Raw genomic sequence first — 24,091 nt, 5'->3', positions numbered from 1 at the left:
AGTTTGGGAGAGGGCCCTTTCCAGCTCCATAAAGAAATGACCCTCCCAATGTGCTGTGGAAAACCTGACTGCGCTGCACAGAGCTCTGATCTCAATCCCATCCAACACCTCTGGGATGAATCTGAGCACTGAGTGTGAGCCAGACATCACATAGGGTGTAATACTGATGCTTATTGAGGTGTCCACATACTTTTGGACATGTTGTATCATATGTAATCAACAAACATACTTTTCCAGGAGCACACTCCGTCCCATCGAGAGGTGGGCCCTTCTTGGTTTTGCAGAAGTAAGGGTTGTCCGGGTGACTGCACCACAGCTGTTTACACGGATCAAATGTGCGAAACTACAACACAGGAAAGAGGAAAATCACGTGTTAATGTATGTGAGCTGGCGTGGTGTATATGAAAATCACACTGCTGCTCACATGGAGATGTATAACCTGAAGGCTGAGAGGCAGAAATGAACTCTCTTAAGAAACAGCGCCTGTCAGATTTTCTTTTCATATATTCTGATTCGCTGTGTTACATCACTGATTTCAGAGAATAAATCCAGCTGTGGCATTCAAAAATGCCTATAGGTTTATACAAGAACTGAACAGTATTACCCAGTATGCACATGTGTAATTGAGGCTCAGTTTTGTGGATTATGATGCTTTAAAGTGGTTTGAGGTGTGTGAGTATCCCAGTCACACTCCTCTGTGTCACCCTGCAGACCTTATCGTTGTTTACAAGTGTTGAGGGCTCCACTATCGGCTGAGTGGACTGAAAAGGTTTTCTTTGAGAGCAGCTTGTTGTTAACCTTGTCTGCGGGGCCGGTGGTCAGACATTTGTTTGGAAGATTAGAACACAACATCAGCCTGATTTGAGAGAACTCAAAAAGTCAGCCTTTCAGCTGCCCAGGGCTTCTCTATGCCAGGAGGTTTTGTGAACAACACGAGCCTATTGAATTACTTCAGAGCGCCGTTTCTCTCAGACCGGTCGCTCCCTTTCCTTTCTTCTTGGTAGATCCATGAAGAGAGACCAAATAAATCCTAGCAGTGTTACGTAATGACTTTTATTCAATCTGTGCAATTAAACAAACCATAATTTTTTCATAGTTTCAACTCTTACAATGTGTGCAGCCTCCTTGTTTTATTGCTGTGCTTATTTTCCATTCCCATTGTCTTCTCTCTTTATCTGCTGAACCCAACACTGTGGCTGATCTTTCCACCACAGCCTCATACTGTAAATCTTTACTCTGAAAACAAGTTTTGAGGGATGCTACAAGATTATATATATCTATCTCACCCATATACAATGTTCCTCTTGACTATATGTTATTCATTACTTCTGTAAGAACCCAGTTTCCACTCAATTTCATGCTTGTTGTCCAGTAAATTTCCCTCTGCCTAAGCAGTAAAATACTTTCGTGACACCAGTTCTAGACTGGGCTCACTGATTTAGAGCCACCTCCATCTCATTTATCACGGCTAAAAAAATGGAAAAATCCCTAAAACACTTGAAGATCTGAATCCTGCAGAGGTTAATAAAACTCTGCTGCAGCCTCGACTCCTTGTCCAACCTTATTCATTTGCTTGGACGGATGACTCTTTGTTTGCAGAGGCACATGAGACAATCAGCTGGATTGAATGAGTGTTTAAACAAACAAACAAAAACCTTTTTGGCTTGTGACACAAACAGAATCCACTGGGATCCAATACACAAAGAGCTGACTCTTTTACTGAGTTTTAGTTAGTGACACTTCATTAAAGAGGTTAATAGAAAATAGATTATTACAGCACTTGGGCGTTACATGTATCATCAGAGTATATTTTGATGGAAGTCTGCAGGGACTGAAGCTTTAATATGATGCACTGATTCGAGGATTTCCCTTTTCAACAGAACGCTGAAAGAGTACAAATAGATTCATGATGTCTATGAATCTAGAATCGCAAGTGTGTAACCTGATAATGACTATAACAACCAATAAAATCGAAACATAGATGTGTTAATGCTTGATGAGCTGCCTAATAACACAACATGACACTGGCTCGCTGTCAGTCTCCTGCAGACACTTCTGAAGTCTCCAATCAAGCTGAACTGTGGGAGGAAACTAGATCAGCTGTTACAAATCCAGATGATTGTACACAATCTGTCCATTAAGGGCTGTTAGACCTAAACATGGATCCACTGTTTCACTAGAGCACCTGACTGATTCACACAGCAGTTTTTAATCTGAGCAACACTTTGAATTGGACAAAAGTCAAATCAATGTGCCAGTAGAAGTTACTTCAGGCCTCTGCCTGGTCATTATCTGAGGTTGGAGTGTTAAACACAAGTTGAGCCTTCAGGCTAATCAATACACTTCTGTTGTTGTTGGAATAAAAAACAGAACATCTGGCCTTCTGACCTCTCATTAGACGCTCCCACTGGCTGCAGGAGGTGAGTCTTTACAGGGTAAACACACTGTAAGTAAACATCATGTTCTTCTCAGTATAGTCTTTACAGCAGTCAGATCAAAAGTCAGAGAGAAGGGTTTGTCCAGTCCACACTGATGAGAGTGGGTGAGGTGGAAAATGAACTTATTATGACCCATAAACATATTTTATTTTTAAATGACATCCAGTGGTCGAGTTGGACAGAACAAAATGTTATGTTCAAGTGGTCGTATTAACTATGACGGGAGCTCAGGAGGAGGTCAGGTAGTTATAGTAAATCAGCGTAGAGAGGAAGTGGAGGTCATGGTGGCTGGACGGGTCGACAAAGCATGGACCGCTGTTAGTTTCACGACAACAGTCAGTGTTGTTTCATTTAAAGTGTAAAGTAACCTTGAGAGTCATGTGCAAAATGTGAACTGCAACAAAAACTCTGTCTAAACTGAAAGATGCAGCAAGAAGACATTAAGCCTCAGATGACGCCGGCTCAACTCTTGATTCTTTCATATGCTGAAATCAAACGGCGCAGCTCTCATCCCCCGTGAGGCTGGATGAGTAGGAGTCGTTTGAAATTCAAAATGTTTTCGACTGACTCAAAGTCAAGAGCTTACACATCTAGTCAAGATCTTTGTCAGAACCACCCCCCTCCAGAGGTCTCTGTCCTGTCCTTATACACACATTCTCTCCAGAAATGTCAATCCAATATGCCTCATCCCCTGCAAGCTTCTTAGAAGTTAATAAGTGACACAAACAGGTCTTGTTATGTTTGCTGCAAGGCCTGATACCATCAACATCAACATCAAATCAATTACTCATCAGGTGTTATGATTTTAGAGTTGTTAGAGTCACTTTTGTAGCTTCTACAAAGGGTGAAAGAGCAACTTTTTATTTGTGTTAGATCATTACTCTAATTGGCAGCTCCCTTTGATAAAGACGTGACACTAAGGCCAGTGTAGATCAGGGTGAAGAGAGCAGTGTAAGAAGAAGAAGAAAAGTTGTGCTGGTGACAGAATAGGGTGATTAGAGAATATTTATTAACCCTGCCATCTGCAGAGAGGTCGGCAGATAGCAGGTGTGACTGAGGTAAACTAAGCAGATGTCTGTTTGAAGTGCTCACTAATCTAGCGCCTGATTCTGCTTGTGTAAGTCTGCTGATATTTAAAAAGTCTGTTTCTTGGGAAGGCAGCCATCATCACCTCCTTCACGACTTTCTGCAAAAAGCTCAACAGAACTTCTCTGCTCTGCTCATCTCAAGTGCAATTTCTAAACCCTGAGCGGTTTCAGCTCTTTGAGAGTAAATGAGGTTTCTGTGGATTTGACTTTTCCAATTTTTCACCACTGAGCTTCACTTACAGACATATTTTTTTTGTAAAATGGTACACACAGTGCAGGTAGCCCACTAAGTGGAAGCTTGAAGGCTGTACTCACTGAGGTGCAGATCTTATAACCCACTCCGAAGTCAAATCGACACTGCTCGTCCATCGAGTAGTTGATGCCGGGAAGTTCAGGAAGTTGTGGCCAGTCGTGTTTGAAGGGGTCGTCCAGGAGACAGTCATATGTGCTGTCAGGAAATGAAAAAAGAAATGAGTTCCCATTACTTCTACTTGTTAGGCTACTGTCAATGAAACTAATATTTCCTCAACATATTTCACAATAAAAGCCTCTGAGAAGCCTGAATTGTAAATCACCTGCAGGTATTGATCATGAAACATCTGTACAAAGAGTTTCACTGACAATAATTTACAAAAATGGCAAAGCAGAAGCGACTGGGAAGTGAGTGGTAATATTGGTCTTGTGCTGTTGTAGTCATGGAATTAGTGCAGTGGAAATGCTGACATTCTCTGTATTAAACCTGCCTCGGCCTTTAAAGTGGCATCACATACTTTAATTTAATCCTGGTCTCTCTCTCCACCTCTCTCCATCATTTCTCTCTTTGTGGGAACTGTTGGGTTGTGCACAGTGCCTTGAGATGATGTATGTTGATGTATTTGGTGCTGTACAAATTGAATTGAATTAATTTATCAACTAATTAATTAGCTGATGAACCAAAAGAAAGCCATGTGTTGAAAACAGATTAAATGCACCTGGAGTCAGCATTTGAATTCAGCTTTGTGAGCAGAAATTCAGTCCCCTCTTTTGTTTCTGTTTTCAATGAGAGGTATGTGTTTCTGTTTCAGTTTAGGGACAGATTTGGCTACATTCGGCAAGGTGGTGAAAAGTGGCTTAGCTGCAGTAAATCCCAGCTGTTTTTTCAAGGCGAGGAGCACGGCTAAACCCTGCTCAGATCTAGACAAGGTTTACTGTACGTGCCTTTAGTGAGTATAAATGATTTCATCTCTTAACGTTCACTGCGGCAGCTGCTTCACCAAGCTTTCCATTTCCCTCTCAGAGACAAAGCTTTCACTTTTATGATCCCACATTATCATTCTGCAGCAACACTTCTCATACAATATATCGATTTTCCTCTGCATCGGATTCACTTATAATAGCCGGGAGCTGTAAACTGTACGGCGACTGATTGCACGTTGCCATTGTAATCTCCTTTTATGCACCGTCAATAGTTTGGTGTTCACGCTCTACTGAGTGTTCCCTGTCAGAAATTGATTCTTTCACAGCTGACTGAAAAACTTGATGAACCCGACACAATGGATGCATGTGCATGAGCCACATATGGGCCACTACACTGTCCACTGTGTGTGGATGGCATGATGCTGTTTTACACACAAGACAATGTGTCAAATACTGAAGCATGAGTCCAAGCGTATCCATGAGACACAGGACGAGCTTCAGCTAATTCTGCTTCTTAACCAGGTCAATTATGCAGAGATCTGTAAATGTTTTATACAACTGGCTGCCAATCTCTTTGAAAAGTGGCGTGTTAGACGTAAACAGCCGTTACTCCTGAAAACATTTTGCAATTATAGGTTTTGACAAAAGCTACACAGACTGGGATTTCAGCAATGCAGTGCTACAGCGATGTGATTCATTTAAATAGCCATAACTCATAACTCAGGAGCTTTACACGGTTTCGTCTTGTACGAAGCTCTAATATTTGCTGAAAGGAGTTGGGTGTTCTATAAAAATGATAGTAGCCATCAGACATTTACGAAGATCGTCTATCACTAAATGTATTTCAGTGATGGTTCAGAAGAAGATTAAACACTACTGAACATTTTATGGTATTACTATAAATTAAGCCATTTAGTGGACTGGTTTTTCTTGGTGGAGGTATGAGCTGTGAGTGCTCTCAGATCAAAGCTGTAATTTTATTATAAATGCCTGCGAATCTCTAACCACATTACGTCCTCAGTCCTCTCAGCTTCATTCATTTAGGCCGCAATTCCACCATCTGTTACCCTACTGACACGATTTCTCCCACTCACTGCCAACATGAACTCACTGGATGTATCTCTTCAGCTCCTGTCCGCTGCACATGGACCAGTGGTATCGATGGAAAGCCGCCTGCACCAGAGGAGCCATCACGCTGCCCATCGTCGTTTCATCCCCGCAGCGGTTGCCTTGGCCGTCGTGCTCCATGCCCAACCTGCTCCCACAGGGAGAGACAAACAAATATTTTTATAAAACTGCAGGATATCAAGATAAGAAGATAAAGTATTTAAAATCTGAACATATCCATCAGATAAATGTACTTAAGTAAAGATTTATGGTACCTTTTCAATTTTGTAAGATGTTTCACATTCACTCCACTACAGTTTTAATATCTTACAGCTGTTCTAATGTTTGCATTTACATTGACACAAGATCATTTTCATTTTATTGGAGAAGCACTCTGCTTATTGCTCTACCATGGCAGGTCAGATATTATATGTCCATCCATGTACACCAGCAAATACAGACATTCAGACAGTCGTCTGTGCTGGAGATGATTGTTCCCTGGAGGAACTGAGGGACAAACACAAATCCTCATCCAGAAAAACTCTCTGTGCCATTGCAAAGACTGATGTTCTGGTTTATTATTCTCTACCTGCCACTGGCTACATTATACTGTTCTAGTAATAGAGATGCCAGTGTGTGAAATACAGCAGACGCAAGACATAGGAGACATAATGGTATTTTGAACATGATATTAGAGCAGCTTGTCTGGAGAAAATCACCAACATGTTGCTCCTGGTTGTGACTTTCACACCCGCAGTTCACCTCAGTTTATTGGGATTAAGGAAAACAACAATTCAGTGTGTTGTTCTCTTTGTGATAACACTGACTCAGAGTAACAAAGAGTGGGAAATCCACTGAGGGCCAACAACTTTCTTTGACTTGATTTATTTTTGATTTTATTTTCAGTTCTGTGTATCACCACTAAATGTTTGCATGTTTGAACTTATGAGTCGATGCACTGTACTGAGAGACTAACTTTTAGTTTTGGTGTCTTGCATGAGGAGTTTTTTTTGTTGCAGTATCTTCCTTGAGAACATTACAGATTTTTTTCATTGCAGGCACCTTTTGGAATCCTAATCTTTATTTAAGCTTACTTCACAATTAATTACAGGGTCATTTGAGTCTTAATTTGTTCATAACTTCCAAATCAAGTATTCAACTGACAAATCATTTCACAAAATTCATTGTAACCTGTTAAAGTCCTTTATGACTGAGCTAACAAACTCTGACATGTGAACCTGAGCTCACAGGAGTGTGTAAATGGCTACCAGAGGAGAGGATACATCACAGAGAAAGTAACAGAGCTTACAAATGTTGACTAATGTGCCCTGACATAGACTTGCAAAATAGAAATTATTAGATTTCTGTTTAGCCTGGAGATATCTTGCAAAATTAAACACTCATGAATAAAAAAAAGTGGAGTAACTTTTACTGCAAAACTTCATTTGAACATTAAATGATGTAGTCCAGGACTTTAGCCCTGAGCTAGCTGTAGGTTATAGGGCAGTCATGTCTCTTCTTCACTTCAAACCCACTACAATCACCTACTCACACTAAGGCAAGAAATCTAGCAGGAGTAATGGCAGAGAAAATTGTTGAAAGCTGAAACAGCAGACAGTTGAAAACTATTCTCAAGATTTCACAGCAGTTTGAACCAAATGCCATCCATCTTTTTAAAGTACGCTTTCGGCCATTTTGTACCATTATCTGAGAGCGGGAAGAAAAGAGAGGACTGGAATGAGAGGAGAAAGAGATGGAGAAGGACGTGCAACAAAGGCCTCCAGCTGGAGTCAAACTAGAAACATTTGGATAAATGGTCTTAAACTCTCAGCCACCAAAGCACCACATGCCACCCATCTTTGACTGTCACACTGTGGCTGCATCCTAATTTCCTATTAATGTGTTGTGGGGATGTTATTTCAAAGACCTAATGTAGACGACTTGAGGAAGAGAAATTGGTACAAAAGGAAAATTCAAAATGTTTGGAAAGAACAAACCTCAACAAGGGACATTGTGGTTAATGATGCTTTTTCTGGAGCTTTCAACTGTATTACATAGCATTCATCAGCAGGTGGAGATTTGGTGCTGTTTCATCAAACTATTAATTCAAAGATTAAGTATTACATTTTATTCTTAACAGGGATGAGACAGATCTACGTATCTCCATCAGGAAGCTCCATCAGACGATGAAGTGTGACGTGGTTGAAAGTTTTCTGACAAAGTTAACAAGTGGACCTTGAGTTGGGATTGTTTTGCAAAACTGCTATTTACAGGGTCAAGAAGAAACTTTCATGCTTCAAAAATGATTTTATAAAGCATGACTTTTTCAATTTGGAACAGAAGCCAGATACATTTATGCAAAGTAGACTTTGAAATGAATGAAAGTTTCCCACATATCTACTGAAGTGATGAAGTGAGTGTTTGTCATACATACATTTTAGAAGAAAAACCCCACAGGAAAGTATTTCACACTACACTGCAAACTCACAGGGACATTAATGTACAGACGTGGTTCACACAGAGAACAGATGGCAGAAGCTTCTCTTTGTTAAGTGTGTTTTTGCTGCTTGTGCCTCCTTTGGGCTTTAGCAATCATTATACATCATTTGTATGAGTCCTTTTCATCATGTACTCTCCTGTCATACACTTCACTTCAATGTCACACACACACAGTGTTAGAGTTCCTTATCTGAAAGTCGAGTGCTGCAGGTTTTCAGGAAATATGCTCACAGCCTAGGATCATTCAGTAAGAGAGAGTTAAAGAGAGAAAAGGCTTTGAAAAGAGGCTGATGAGTTTATGATTTACGTGCTGTAATGTCCTTGCTCTAAATGAGAGGTCATGTTTTGCTAACATACAGTAAGCATCAATAAATATTAGTATCAACAGATGAAATGTCGATACACACATTCCTATTCAGTTTGGTTTAGAGATGTTTGAAATGTGGAGGCAGCACTGCAGCTTTTAAAATCATCCCTGCTCTTGACATTTTATTTTGTTAATAGTAAATTAAATAAATAAATAAAGATACTAGAGTCTGTGTCATTTCTTCATTATTTTTCCAGCTGATGCATCTCTATCTGCAGATGAAGCGTAGTGAGTAGATTCTGCTCTCAAATATCAAAGCTGTGAGCTGTGATTAAAAAAGTATTTTCTAGAATTACCGTCTTTTTACAGACCTCTGTCTAAGGGTGAGTTGAACCTGGTACAGTTCATTACATAACTAAACTTTTGCCTGCTGTAAACAGCAATGGTATAAACCTCATACAGAAAATAACAGACTTAATGTCATACTGTTGATAAGCTCTGTCTCATCCAGTCTTTCCATCTCTTACATATGGTGGTGACAGTCTCTTTTACAACTAAAGGACCGACTACGCACCGAGACTAAACCCAGCTGTCAGCACTGTGAGGGTGAGAGTGTCTGACACATCTTGTTCATGACTTCCTCTGTGCTGGTTTTCTCAGTATCATCACGTCTTCTGTTCTGTTTTCTGCTGATTAAATCAACACCCCCTCAGACTTTTTTCAGCTGCAACAAAGAAACTCTCTGAAGGTTGTTGAGCAGTATAATAACTTGTGTCAGATATCATTAGGACATACTGTATTTATTTATTTTCTTTTACTTTACTGTTATAACACTTCACATCTTACGTATTTACTCATCTTTGCTCTGTCACATGATTAATTCGACGTACAGTTACCTAGAAACAAGGGGTGGCTCATGCTGATCAAAAGACTCAGTTTTCCCCCTGCCCCTCGGATTAACACTGCATGACTGAAAAAATAATGATCTGACACTACTTCACGGCTTTGAAAAGTCACATTAAATAAAAGGTCTTACCATGGCAACTAATTCATTAAAATCAAAGAGGAAACGTGCTCGCTCTTGGATTTGACTTATCCTTTGTTATTAGTCACTGAAGGCATCCATGTTTGAGTCGAATGAGGTGACAGGAGATCCTGAAGATCACAGCCCAGCTCATCACACAATTATAATTACTGCTGGTTTGAAAGCTCGTCATTTGCACTGTATCACTGAGGCTTTTATGATCCAAAGTGATTCAAGCCGATGTACAGTGCAAAGGTTTAGGACTACCTTTTACAGGAGGGAATGTGATTTCTTTATAAAGAGCAATACACACAGCTACCACAGGTGCAACTGGCTTTAAAACCATTACTAGCTGACTTGGAGCACAGACAGGTTTAAGAGAGGTGAACAACTGATTGTTTTCTTTTTTTTGTGACGCTTCTTGTCTCATCTGTAAGGCAAAACCTTCCATTCTCTGGGTATACAATCTCAAATGTCTGGTTCAAGTGGCCTAAACAAACCTGAAGATGAGCTGCAACAAACACTGGACAAACCACATGAGGACTGTTTCCACCAACTTTTAAAAACCACAGATTTTTAAGGCATCAACTGTCAGGAAAGAGCGACCAGCAGAAATCAACTTGAGGCTGTGAAAAATGTTCTTTTTTTTAAAAGTATTGATTAAGAAATGCAAACATATCTGTGCCAAACACATCATCCCTGAACAACCTAATCTGTGGAGCTTCACTAGCAGTGTTTTCAGTCTCTGTTGTCTCTGCCTCGGCCTTTTAAAACATCCTCTTTACTTCGCTTAGCTCTTCTTCAGACTTGCTGATTTGGGAATCACTGTTATTCCTTCACGATGATTTAATCTAGAAATTTATACTCAGAGTTATCCCTTCCAGCATCGCCTCTTAGCACTAGAAAGCTCTGTGTGTGTGCCTGTGTGGGTATGTATGTACAGCTGCTGGTTTCCACATTTCCCCGGCAAAGTCTATTGATCCCTCAAGATGAAACCCTCTGTTCACCTGTCCCCGGGGTCAGCTGCAGAGCAAAAACCGTGAAGTTGGAGGATTTGGCGCTCAGGGACATTTCAGCAGGATGGATCCTGCTGTCTCAGCTGGTCCTGCTGAGGGACAGCTTCTCTGTTCTCTGCAGCACCAATCTGCTTCCCATCTATTTTATTTTCAACTGGCTTAAACAAAAACAGCAACAAATAAACACTGCGGATGATGTTCAGACTTGCTGAATTTGAACATTTTACACCTATTTCTGCCTCAGTCCTGAGTGATTCTGCTTAACATGATGTCCACCCTCTGGTGTTATCTGATGTTGTGGATGCTGACCATCCTCAGCGGGCCACAAGCTCCCCAGATTACATAAACCCCAATCTCTCAAATCCTGGCATCTATTATCTTAAATCCATTTTGCATCTGATTGCACAGAGTGAGTTCCAGTTGCTGTTCGACAGTTGGCTGATCAAAAATGTCCTGTTGTTGTGGTTCCTCACAGTTCTGATTAACTGCCTTGTGTTTCCTGTTGTTTTCACTGAATTGTGTTGTGCTCCTGCTCATCCATGTTTCATTGCAGAGCCCCGACTCTCTCTACAGCCCGGATAGATGTAAAGTATGCTGGATGTAAAGCAGTATGAAATACTCCCATGAGATTTGTTCACCTAATGCACAAGCCAACAAAGTTCTTTGTCTAAATAAACAGCTGCTCGTTTACTCATAGTTTACTCATCTCATGCCATCACCTGCAGGTTGCAGTGTACATGCAGCGGGCTCTACATTTTTAATACAGAGCATGAATTTCACTCAATTCGTCAGCAGAGATGAAGAGAGTTTGTGTTGTTTTTCTTCAGTCAAGGCAAAAAACTCTGATTAAGAACTGATTAAGACACTGAAATAAAATGGCGGCAGGTGAATGTAGTGCACTATGGTAGTGACTAGTGAGTGATTCTGGACACAGGCTGTGCTCATCTATGTTAATACATTCACCAAATTTGTCTTTCCTGTTTCCTTGGCTGTCATGTTAATGAGCTACGCAAGTACAACCTGCGTGTTTTGATGGTCACATGCAAGATCGAGCTTTCGACAGGTTTCAGGGGTTGCCTAGCAACATAATTCTAACTCAGTCTGACTCTCTATTCAGTGTGTTGTCGTGCTTTTACTGAGTCACTGAATAAATACAAATATTTACGACACTTCTGGTGTTCAGTCTTCACAGGGTTCAATAATTTTCCCTGCTGTGTTTCCAGCTCAGTGCGTTTGGTGTTTTTGTGAACTTTTTCTTCACAAGTTAAACATGTTGCAGGAGATGTGGACTACGTGTAGAGACAGAAAAGGAAAAGGATGGAGTTCTTGTGTTGTTGCACACGTGCGCCATGAAACTGAATAAAGGCTAACATGTTTGCTGTCAGAGTGCTCAAGGCCAATCTGCTTAAAGGTCCCCCTTGTCACTTAACATAGAGATAACAGTGTGGCCTCAGGAAGATGTTCACTTAACATGTGCAGCGGTGGAAGGACAATAATTTCCCTTGCACGACAACAGAATGTTACCTTGGCAGGAGGAATGTGTATGTTAAGGAGCATCCAACACACTTACACATGTCCGGTCTCGTGAGCCACGACGAAGGCTGAGGAGAAGCCGTCTTCATGGTTGAGGGTGCAGCTCCGGACAGGGTGGCACATTCCCGTAACTGGAGCATAACCTGATGGACAGCAGGAGAAAGGACGACAGTTACTGTAACAGACTGTTAAAAGAGAAATGTCGAGTAAAATTGACTTCTATTTAAGGAAGACAGCCATGTTCATACATTATACAAAGACACATATTGAAAAAAGTATATATGTATTATATGTAATTTTTTTATTCACATTTTATCAACCATGACAACATGTAGCGCTCATTCCAGATGGAATGAAAAGCTGCAAAAAGCATAGTTTACATAAAGTTAACTGTTAATAAATACATAGTAAAGTATGTATTTATCTTAATTAAGCAGTAAAAAGAGCTTACTAAACGTAAACAATGACATGATAGTTGTTAAACACAATAAATATGTTTCTGATGCTATTACAAACAATTATAAAAAGTCATTCTTAAGGAGCCTATAGTCTTATACGTGCATATGAATGTCTTGTAATCGAAAAATAAATGGGTATGATGCGCTTATTAACACTTATGTAGTCTTATTAACATTATTGCACATAATAATGTTACTAAGCAACTTATAAGGATTCATAAGCACCTTGCTACCTATTAACTAAGGACCTTTACTCTATATGAAGTGTTAAGACATCTGCCTCTCGAGTCATGTTCTTGGGTCCTTTTTTCTGAGAACTGCGACAGCATGTCGTGATTGTGATGATACATGTGAAGATGAGCTCTGCTGCACAACAGGAAGTGGATAATACAAACAAAGCAGGAGGGGGAGGCACGGCAGGTGGAGGTGGGGGTGAGGGTTGGGTATCCAGCAGAAGAGGAGAGAAGCCTTGTGACTTTTGTCAGCTTCATGTTTATTAATTGTTATTAAAATCTGTGTTTTCACTGTCCTACCTGCTTCCTTTATTTTCACCATGTTGCATTAGTCGCTACGACCACGTTGTCGATGTTAGTAACTGACAGTATGGAGGCTACAAATGGCAGCACTGATGAACCTCAGCTGTGCTGAAATCAGAATAAACATGTGTTTCCTCACCTAGCGCTCCCTCTGTGCTGTTGTTCTGTCACTTTACTGACAGTAACACACCTACTGTAGCTGCTACATGACGAATAGAGATTAGCCTTGTTTGGCATCAGATAACCTCAAACCACAAATGTTTACAGATTTCACAAGAAGTGAACCACACAAAGACAGACGTTAGGGAGAATAGATTTTGGCACAGCACTGCTAATGTACATTTGGCACAATGCCACTAATAATTGCCTGTCCTAACTTAAAGATAAACTCATTGTTCATTTGAACATCTAACCACAAAGAGTTGAATAAACTTTGTGAATGAATAAATGTTCTCTTTCTTCAGGGCATTTGCTCTGGATTTACCCTCTATTCAAAGGTTATTATAATAAATTAAACTAAAACAAAGATGAAATGAAATAAACTAAACTGAACTAAAAATCATAACCAGCAAGAAACGTAACTGATAAAAAAATGAAATGAATAAAAGTGAAAATAATTAATTGAATGAATGTAAAAGCACAGGAAAATCCTGAAAGACCCTGGTCTGAGGCATTTAGGAGGGAAAACACTCTCAGTGCAACCTCAAACAAACACAACTGACTCTTCATGTGCTCTGCTTTCCCGAGGCTATTATGTACCCTGGGAATTTGGCAGTGTTTGGGTGAAAAAGTGAAAAAGTGTGTTCTTTTGGTCCAGCTGTCGTAAACTAGAAAGTTCTCTGAGTTGATACACATTAGTTCATCTGATGGCCTATCTCCACCAATACCATGTGCTCATACCAAAAGCCTGCAGGCAGAGGTCTTGACTCCTGGTATTAACATTAACCAGACTGCTAAAATCATATCTCATAACTCTTGCTTTGAGTTTCCTCAAGCTTCTTGTTGTAACTGAAGCTGAAATCATAACATGATCTGTGTACACCCTCAAAGGCCAGTTTCAGCACTTTATTGCCTTGTTTTTATTCCTCTGGTGCAGCTCTGTAAAAGCAGAAACCTGGACATTTTGTACAAAAGAACAGCCAACAGTGAAGAGATGCAGATCAAATCAAAATCCCTAATAAATATCTAAAATCCGAGGACTAGGAAGTTCTGGGCTGGAGAGAAAAACAGGATTTCTGAAAGGTTTCAGCACAGAAAAAAACTCATCTCAAAGGCTATTATCACCTCGCTCAAGTTTTGCTGTAATGTCAATGAACTCTGCGTTTTGAAGTGTGGCGGTGTAATTTGTGTATCATTGATTATCCTCTTAGACTCTGTTTTGTTCTGGAGAGAGCACACAACTCTCAAGGCTAGGGTCTCAATTTAAACTTTCTAAAACCCACTTGTCCTCTAATCAACAGACTATAGGTATAGCTTAATGACTGAGAATTATGGTCAGGATATGTGAGGTCACAGTGACCTTAACCTCTGCCTGCCGAAATGTAATTAGTTCACGTTTGATTTCGAGTGAACGTCCGTGCCAAATTGGAAGAAATTCCCAGAGGCTGAGATACCGCATTTACGAGGTCAGACACTTGTAATGGTGACCTTGACCTTTGACTTTTGATCATCAAATTCAGGTCAGAGTTTGTGCCGAATGTAAAGAAATTCTCTCCGGATCTGACACAACAGTAGCGGGAGAAAAGCAACGAGAAAGAGGGAAATGAGATTCGGGACACACGGGCTGAAAGAAATCCATCTTTTCTCACTAAAAGCGAGAATAGTGTTGTTAAACCACAACAAATGCTTCTTGTCAAAAAAGATGACCACGGCTGTCAGAAGCACGACTTTAAAGTTATTTTTAAAATGTTTTTTGCCTGAGATAAACGTGCAGAATTCAAGATGAATCATTAGACTATTCCACTTGTTTGGTTGATATTTAATTAGGTGTCATGAGCATTTCCACAAATGGACAAACCCGAAAGGTTTGGTTGATCCCTGGGATTACGAAGATATTGAAAAAGATGGAGAGGGATCAGCCCTTATCTCAAGCCAGGGTCACAAATAAACAAAGGCTCTGGGCGAACGTGTCCTCGAAAGTCAAGAAAACTGGACAAAGTGAGATGTGTGAATGCAACGTCTGCCACCTGCACCTTCTAGGTCAGAAAACAAGTAGAAAATACTGAGCCCACATAAACCACAAATTCACACGTGTGCTTCCCCTCAGCAAATTTAATAACTGGCAAAATGTCAAACTTACAGGTGATGTCACATATAACCCTGAGGCTGAACATATTTTAGTATTTCATTTTAGTAAGTCGATTTAAATGAAGACGATTCTGTCATTTAAATAAACTTAATACAGCTAAGAGGAATAGGAGCAGTTATAATTATTAAATTAAACTTCAGAGGAATCTTTTTTATTTCATTTGGTGCGGCAGATGCCTTTCAATATAACAATAACAATGATCCCTTAGATGCCATTGCTATGGGGAAACAAGTCTAACAGAGGCACAGATCTGGAATGAAACATTTAGAAATGTTCGGTGTTGTAATTGGGAACAAAATGCTGCTGATTCTGACCCCAAACTACAAAAGAGAACTGATTTAATGAATAGATCTGCAAAAACTGAAGCTTCTGCTTGCTGTCAGCGGCGTAGATAAGAGGATATTATGGTAGTTAAGTAGACATTTCTTATCCAAATGCTTTTGACCTTTTACTATTAAATCGGAGACAGATATTTTCTAACCCAGCTGCTCATCTTTTGTACTGACGACTCCGACAGGGGAGCTTCAAGTCCATCCAAGCCATGGAAGTGCTCCAACTGCCAGTCACTTGAGACTGCCTGTACAGAAAATAAATGCGACTTGACTTCCAGAGCCTGAAATAACTCCACACACTCTGAATCACTATACATACATGTAGAGGCTCATTCTGTCAAGTTTTTGAAAGCTCCTCTCCACATGACTGATCTGCACATTTGGTTGTTGATTTAAATAGATATATCCTTCCTTACAGAATGAGATGCCTCAACTTTAAAGCACTTAACCTCCCTCACAGTGCGTCTTAAAAAGTGTCAACAAATCACATCAGGTCTGCCTCTTTAGAAAAGTTGAAGTCTCAGTCACACCTTAATGACAAACAAGGACAAGAGTTTTCTGATCTGTCGACCATGTGGTTAACAAATGCTTAAAGGACCAGTGTGTAGGATTTAGTGACATCTAGTGGTGAGAATGCAGATTGCAACTGAATACCCGTCCCCTCACCGCTCCCTTTCCAAGTGAAGCAGTTCGTTTAAATAGCTATTTATTTAGTTGTTAGTCTGTAAAACTATAGTGACATTTACTCTCTCCCTCCTGCCTCTTTGTTCTCCATTTACAAGCTGCAGTATCAACATAAAAAAGCAAAAGACATTTGGTTTGTCCGTTCTGGGATACTGTAGAAACATGGCTACTTCTTATGTATATATAAATAGTCTAAAAAAATGAAAACACAACCATTATTAATTTTAGGTGATGATGCATTAATGAAAACATATGTATATTATATTCCATTTATGCCAATAGTTCCCAGTAAATGTTACACACTGGTCCTTTAAGTGGCAATAGCAGTGTTATAATAACAGGGAAGGAGTGAAGGGTATCTGATGTTAATCAACTGCTTATGTATGTAAGTAGATTCACTGAAGGCTTAGGAATTGTAGAATCACAACCTTGACAGAAGATTGAATGTGATGCAGTGGGAATAGGTTTTGTTTGCTCCTGTGTTGTTGATGGATTAGATTTGTTATTTAGGGAAGGCAGAAGCAGCATTTCCATTCCATCTTGACCATCAACTGTTTCTATCAACCTCTTATTGTCTGTTTGCTGCCCGTGGGGTGAAATGTGGTCATTTGCTTTGTTTTGCTTTTTTTTCAGCCTGTGAAAATGATTCAGTTTAAAAACATGTCACACTCAAACAGAGAAGCTTAATGCCATCTTTCTAACAGCGTGGCTCCATGCTTATCAAAATCTATCTAACAGTGGCTCAAGGGAAGTGCAAGGAAGTGGTTATAAGATGTTTTCCCCAGACAACATTGTAAGGTAATGCAGCCTCTCACTGCTGGGGTCCCACAGAAAGCCATGGAGCCAATCTTACATTAATGTCCTCGAAAGCATCAAAGAAAAGTGATGCATGGAAAGTTACAACAAATAACGTCAGATAGATTATATACAGTATATTATTAAAAAGAAAAACGCTTGTATTCATTCATAAGTCTGCAATACAAATGACCTGGCAGTAAGCGTGCTGATAAATAGAACAATTCACTTTAACAATTCATTTTTCTCACTTTTGGGAAATAAGTGTAACCGCTGGCTAGCTGTGGACGCAGGATGGAAGCACTTATCTCCTCTAGTGTGTTTTCTACTGTACTTGGAAAATAATGAAAGGGAGCTTCACAATACTTGGTTTTGTACAGAAATCAAAGAGGGACCATGAAGAAAAGTCTATACTAAGAAAACTTTGATGATGTCTTTATTCCTAAAATCAAAGAGAAGTTGAATCTCTAAGAATACAAAAGGAAAAAAAAACTACAGAGGAAACTGTGACTTTCTTGTTCTTCAAAAGGCTGCTACGCAATCATTGCTATTGCATTGTATGACAATTTTAAACACATTTCAGGAAGGCTATCACAGACTGCGGCTCACATCTTCCATTTTTCAGCATTTAAATACATTTAAAAAACTCAGTATTATAAAATGTTATTTTGTCCTGATTCTTGTCACAACATCACAGTTAATTGCAGGCCGTCTTTCTTTCATTCTTTTCAAAAATATGTCTTTATCTGTCAGTCAAGCCGTGGGAATGGCTGCCAGTATTGTAACTGCCTCTGCCTCTGTTCGCCTTAACAGTATCACTTCATAACACTGAGCTGCCTTTAACACAGAGATTAACACAGCAGCACTTTGAGTTAGCACTAAATGAGTACACCACCAAAGTGTGTGGGATTTATCCTCTGTGGATCATAAGTGTACAAAACCAAATCTGAGAGCTGTTGACATGTTTCAGTTTGGACAAAAGTGGTGGGTTGGCCAACTGACAGAAAGATAATCTGATAATTTTACACACTGCACATTCCTTCTTTAGCAGAGGAATGAAGTCCTGAGAGACATGGCAGGTGAGAACCTTTTAAATTCACGACATATGTTGACATGACCTGGCTGTAATACTGTATGTTCCCATTAAAAAATTACAACTGCTTGCTTCATCAGCTCATTTATTTCAATTACTGTCATAAAAAAATAAGCCTACTGCAAGAAGACACAGGCTGAGTGGTTTAAATCCTGTCTGTAAAATGTTTTAATGCAGCTTTGAACTCAGTTCAGTTACAGAGCATCCGCACAGGGAACAGACCACTACAATATAATCTCTCATGCCTTATATAAAGTGCAGAAGTCACCAGCTGATCTTCTAGCTGTCATTGATGCTTCAATTCTCCTGAGCACGCTGAGAAATAGATGCATTGCTCGCTGCACATCAAAATACAAACACAAGCTGACCTTCATCCGTCTGTGCCGCTCGGGAGCGAAAATAACTCACACATCTTTTTAGTATGTTACTACACGTAATGCTTTACATATGAGGCGATAGTGAAGTGAAGATGAAGATGATAAAAGGTTTTGTCTGTATGGAAAGTATATAGTAGCATGATATTTTGATTTACAGTACACAGACAAGCACTGATTTCTAATTAGGTATGCAGGAACATCGAGTGAAGTGCCCCTGGAACACTCCAGTGTATTGTTTATATGATGAGACCAGAGCCCTTGGCAGAACTTGCTCTACCATCTGTGACATACAGCAAGCTGTTTTATAACAGCTGAATTGAATTAAAACAAAAGAACTGTTGGATTAAACAGCCACTTATCAACGTCTACTTAGACTACCTAAAATCATGTCTACATGGTCAAATGAGAAGGGTCATATCCATTAAAATGTCTTGCCTCCAGGCCCCTAGATGGCATAATCTGTCCATATGTGGAAGGAGAGAAAGGTTTCAAGCTGTTAAACCTGCAGTAAAAATCATCAGTATGACTATATTAAAGCTAATCTGTGAGTCACAGGTCACGTGGTGGTCATTTGTTTGATTGAACAACAGTCGCAGAGCAACACTTTTATTCGTTTGGACGTGTCTCTGGTCAACCTGGCAAATTTAAGTCCAGTATTCACTCTCTTTTTGCTCTCTTTTTGGTCTCCACCAACTCCTGAGGGAAACATCTGGCTTGTTAGCTGCTAAATGCTCCACTATGTTCATCAGGGAGTTCTGTCTGCTGTTTGGTGCTGAGCAGGTAATGGAGGTAGTGAAAACAACAGTTCATTTGCAGCCAGACAGCTAAACAATGGACTGAAATGTGCCACTGAGCTCTGTAAAGCCAAGCTGCATCTGTAGGTTCATCACTGGGAGTGACCGCTGCTTTGTAATTTGGTTAATAATCTGTATTATCTGAAACTAACGCCAAGCTGTGAGCTGTGAGTGTGTGTGTGTAGACTCGCGTGCTTTCTTAGGTGTCAGTATCACTATCAGTCACTATACTCTATGTTGTAAGGATTAACTTGTAACAGTAAAACATTCCTCCAGTACTACATTTGCAGTAAACACACCAGGAAATAATAACTCTCAAGCTGATTCTGCACTTATACAGTTAAAGACTGACTTTCATTCTTTCTATATCAGACATTCTGTCCATGTAGCTTGGCTCTAAATCCCATGAAACCCCTTTATCTAAAGGTAGCCTATACTTAACTGGCACTTAACAATTTGGCTTCAAAGCCAGCTCAGGTTGGAAATCCTGCTGTTTCTTGCCGTGTGCCAGGTCACTGAACATTTCGGCCACAGCTGCACAGACTGTGCACACTGGGTTGTAACCCAGGGATGTAACCACACATATTGTGCACTTATTTTTAGCAGTGAAAAATTCCATTTGTTGTTTAAGCTGCCCAGTTAAAACTGACCACTACATTGGTTGAACTCACAAGTAGCTTGTTTACTGGACCAAGTTTTAACACCTGTCATCTCGCAGGTTTAGAGCATGCAGCATTGGCAAACAACACCTGAAGTGTGGGCAAAGCTAAAAAATGGGATTGATTAAAAATAACAAGCTGGTTGGACGGGTTCTCTGTGAACCTGCCATATGAGATACTGATGTTATTCACCCAGTTTGATATAAAGTTAGTTCACAACTGAGATCCATCAATCTCTGGATCAGCAGACAAATGAGAGTGAGCGACATTACAGTGACTTTACCATGTGTAGTCTAATTCCATGGTCACTGTAGTTTTTGGCCGGATGATATTTCTCTGTTCCTTGGTACTGTATCCCTACGATACACAACACATTTAGTCTGCTGTGAGTTTATGGTATGTTTCTGATATTGTGTCAGCCTCCTCTCCAACTCCATCTGTGCATCCTGCCTAAAAAGGGGGAAAATATCTAGTTGGCAGGTGGCAGCTATAAAGCTGAACGCTGTCAGTGCAACATTCATAACACACCCACACCCTAACTGTAACCAAAAAATGGGAAAGTCCATTATTGTTGGAGTGAAAACTGTTGGCTGATTGCACCATTTTACCACTGTGAAACTCACTGCTTTTGTTCGCTGAGTTGAAGCAACTCTGATTCCAATCCCTGTAACTTCAGCTCAAAACACAGGACTCATCAGTCTGCAGTAATTTACCTCCGTTTGGTGCTCAGATTAGATAAAACTCTGTGTTTTATGTTTTGTTTCTTGTAAATGACTAACATCATGTTGTCAAAGAGCACCACAGACCTGAGATAGAAACAGAGATTTTACTGCTGTGATTACTGACGGAGCTTTCACCCACAAACAAAGTAGCAGCAGGGCTCAGAGTTTTCAAACAACACCAAACTACTTAAACTTAAACTTAATTTCCCTGAGGGAGTCATCCCAAGGGGTCAATAAAGTCTAGTCTAAGTCTAAGTCATGTCTGTTGTGAATGCATTCAATACATTTGACAAAATGCCATTGTATCAGTGAGGTCTGCAAATGCCTCTGTCGTGTCAGGTAATGTAAAAAACACGTCTGGTACATGCCCATATATGCCACATCTTTTTAATTCCTTCTCTCTTATCTCCACAAAAAGGAAGGAGCTGGCAGGTTAGCCCAAAGCCAAAGCACACAATGCTTGATTGCAAAGTGAAAAAGAGATGAAGCTGCTGTTAAAAGGGGAAAATAAAAAAAAGGTACAAGCAAGCTGAGTCTGAGTCAAAGAGCATCGACTTTGGTCAGTTAGTTGGTCTCATTGTTTCAGTTTGGCTGCTGTGGAGAAAATAAGAGCGGGGGACAAACAGTCAATATCTGGCAGACAGTGTAAACTGCCTTGAGACTACAGTCTTTCCAGGTCTACATCCACAATAATAGAAATTAAGGAAAGGTGTGAAAGTATGACGCACAAAAGAGCTTTGGGATGTAATCCTGAAAGGATACACTGTGATAAAGGGAATTTTGATTGTTCAGTGCTTGATGTTTTTTGGAACCAGACAAAAGCCCTGTGCTTTTACCTTCAGCAACTGTGACATAAAGAGTTCTTATAGCATTTAGAAAGCACTTGGACAGAATTCATAAATGAGAGACATGATTGAAGTGTGGAGCATGAAATGTGGAGCATGACATTTGCATAATAGTTCAACAAAGGAGACCTTACAATGAATTGAAGGCAGCCTGAGCCTCCTATGACCACTGATGTCAAGGGTGAACCAAAGAATCAGTCCTGATTAAGAAGGTGAAAATTTTGTAAGACTGTGTATTATGATGGATAACCTCCTGTAACTATATTTAGATTAGCACTAATGGGGAGGTCCAAATGCTGGAGGCATCCATCCACATGTTCTCATCTGAACAATGCCAGTGTGTCCTCCGGGGCCTTACCCTGCATCCCCGTGGGGCCGAAGCCTTGGCGAGTGAGGAAAATTGCGTGGTCGTGGTGTTCAGCGTGGTCAGGGTCGCCTTTCTGCTGCACAAACGCCCAGCGGCATACATTCTCCAAGCTCCGTGATGGGTTACCTCTTTCAATGAGGCTGATGGACTGATGGGCAAATTCAGAGAAAGAGAGAGAGAAATACCAATGAACCACGACTGTGTAAATGAACACATTAGAATTGTGTCAGAGGTCCATAATCATACAGATTGCTAATCCTGACTGGTGTGATTAGTATTCACTGTAGACACAGACTGAACATGAGGCCACTGAGATGATAATAAGTGAAGAGCAAAGCTGAATTTCCTCTCTACACTCTAAATACATCACAACACACTTTGCATATTACCTGCACTATGAACGTGTATTTTTACAGTACACATGGAAGAGAGCAAGAGTGGCTGACCCCTGCAATCTCCACACATTCCCTTCCCTATTAAGGCGTCTCTGCTCCATTATTAAAGGCTACGGTTGTGTCACTAGCATGCTCTGTGAAGTTGAAATAACCACTTCTCTGAAGCAATTATATTCATAATTCAAATTGAAATAACAGCAGGAGAGCAAAAAGCATCACTGCGAACACAATTATGACATGTTTAGACTGAATGCTGCGTGTACTTGTAACTGGTATTATTCAGGTTTTGCACATGAAGGACAGGCATGAGACAATTAGAGCATCAGAGCGTTTAAAATAGATTAAAAATGAGTTGAAAGTACAGAGTTTATTGTTCTGTAGAAGTGTTGGTTCTGTTTGTGTACTCCTGGGATGAAATGTTCAGCTGAAGCAGAAATGTTGCAGCTTCCTTTTCCTTTCTGTTTGCTGTTGCAGTCAGTGATGATGGGCTGATGCTTCACCTCTGGGTCGAAGCCTTTGTTTCCCCACAGCAAATACAACAAATTGTCGGGTGCAGACTTTCAGTGTGGCGAGAGGAGGAGAGAGGGGAGAGAATTTGAGCTGCCCCACTGCAGCAACACATACAGCAACATATTACCCATAAATGTGCTGTTTTTTTCGTGCCATTGCTTTGCCAGAGCGTCTGGAACATTTTGGCCAGTGTTTAGGGGGATTTGTTCTGATAAGTCCAGCCAGCATGCAGGAAAATATATGGAATGAAAGCAACTGCTGTGGATTATTTCACAAAATGTGTAGCTATGTGTTTACAACTAAAAGGATATATCTTTCCTCTCGTAATTGGTGCTGAAAAATCAATTAACTAATTGGTCAATTGTTCTTCACAGAGTTAAACAGTTTCTATAAATCCTTTCTTAATACTTTTTCCTTGTAAATTGTCTTATAAATACTGAGCCAAAAGAGAAACAGGACACTGTTTGTGCTCTGAGTCCTGTGTTAATTTCATAACTGGGTTTTTGTCTCTTGACAACAGAAGGATTAATTATTCAATCCATTTATCAGTTAATTTATTTGGACAAACTGGACGTCACTTTTTATTCTTCTTAGTTTCAGTTACATCCACCATTTTGTCAGATGGGTGACCAAGCAAATATCAGCAAGCATCTTTAATCTAACCTGTACTGCTTCTCTGATCATTACTTGCAGATACACTGTACTCTGTTTTTGTTTACTTTAGTCTCGTTGACTATTGTTGCAGTCCTTATAGGGACTGTTATATTTACTTACTTTACTCTATTGCATACAGTCTAGGTCACTTTGGACTCTCTGTAGCCTTTGTGTTTGTTAGTTAAGTTACTGTGTGTACTCACTGTGGGGATATTGTTCTTTCACAGGGGACATTTTGTTTCTTCTTGGCATTTTCCATTGTTGAAGGCTACTTTTTGTCCAAGTCTGTGTTTATTGTATTGCATTGTTCTGACTTGTAACCCATATGATTGAATTTGTTGTTGCTGCACTTTCACAACTGCCTCCACTTAAAG

The 24,091-nt window shown here is 40.1% G+C and overlaps 1 protein-coding gene across 1 annotated transcript in view; it reads right to left on the bottom strand.

The window, feature by feature from the left end:
- Window positions 1-24,091, bottom strand: part of adamts3 (ADAM metallopeptidase with thrombospondin type 1 motif, 3) — a 122,566-nt gene that overhangs the window by 34,977 nt on the left and 63,498 nt on the right. The window contains exons 7-11 of the mRNA XM_018669075.2: window positions 22,150-22,306; window positions 12,226-12,331; window positions 5,814-5,957; window positions 3,842-3,974; window positions 230-343 (exon numbers count right to left, since the gene is read on the bottom strand). Of these exons, the coding sequence (XP_018524591.1) occupies window positions 230-343; window positions 3,842-3,974; window positions 5,814-5,957; window positions 12,226-12,331; window positions 22,150-22,306 (654 nt within the window). The remainder of the gene's footprint in view (window positions 1-229; window positions 344-3,841; window positions 3,975-5,813; window positions 5,958-12,225; window positions 12,332-22,149; window positions 22,307-24,091) is intronic.

This window comes from Lates calcarifer, linkage group LG13, assembly GCF_001640805.2.
Source record: "Lates calcarifer isolate ASB-BC8 linkage group LG13, TLL_Latcal_v3, whole genome shotgun sequence".
Taxonomy (NCBI): Eukaryota; Metazoa; Chordata; class Actinopteri; family Centropomidae; genus Lates; species Lates calcarifer.
This window is presented reverse-complemented; position numbering and strand designations above follow the sequence as displayed.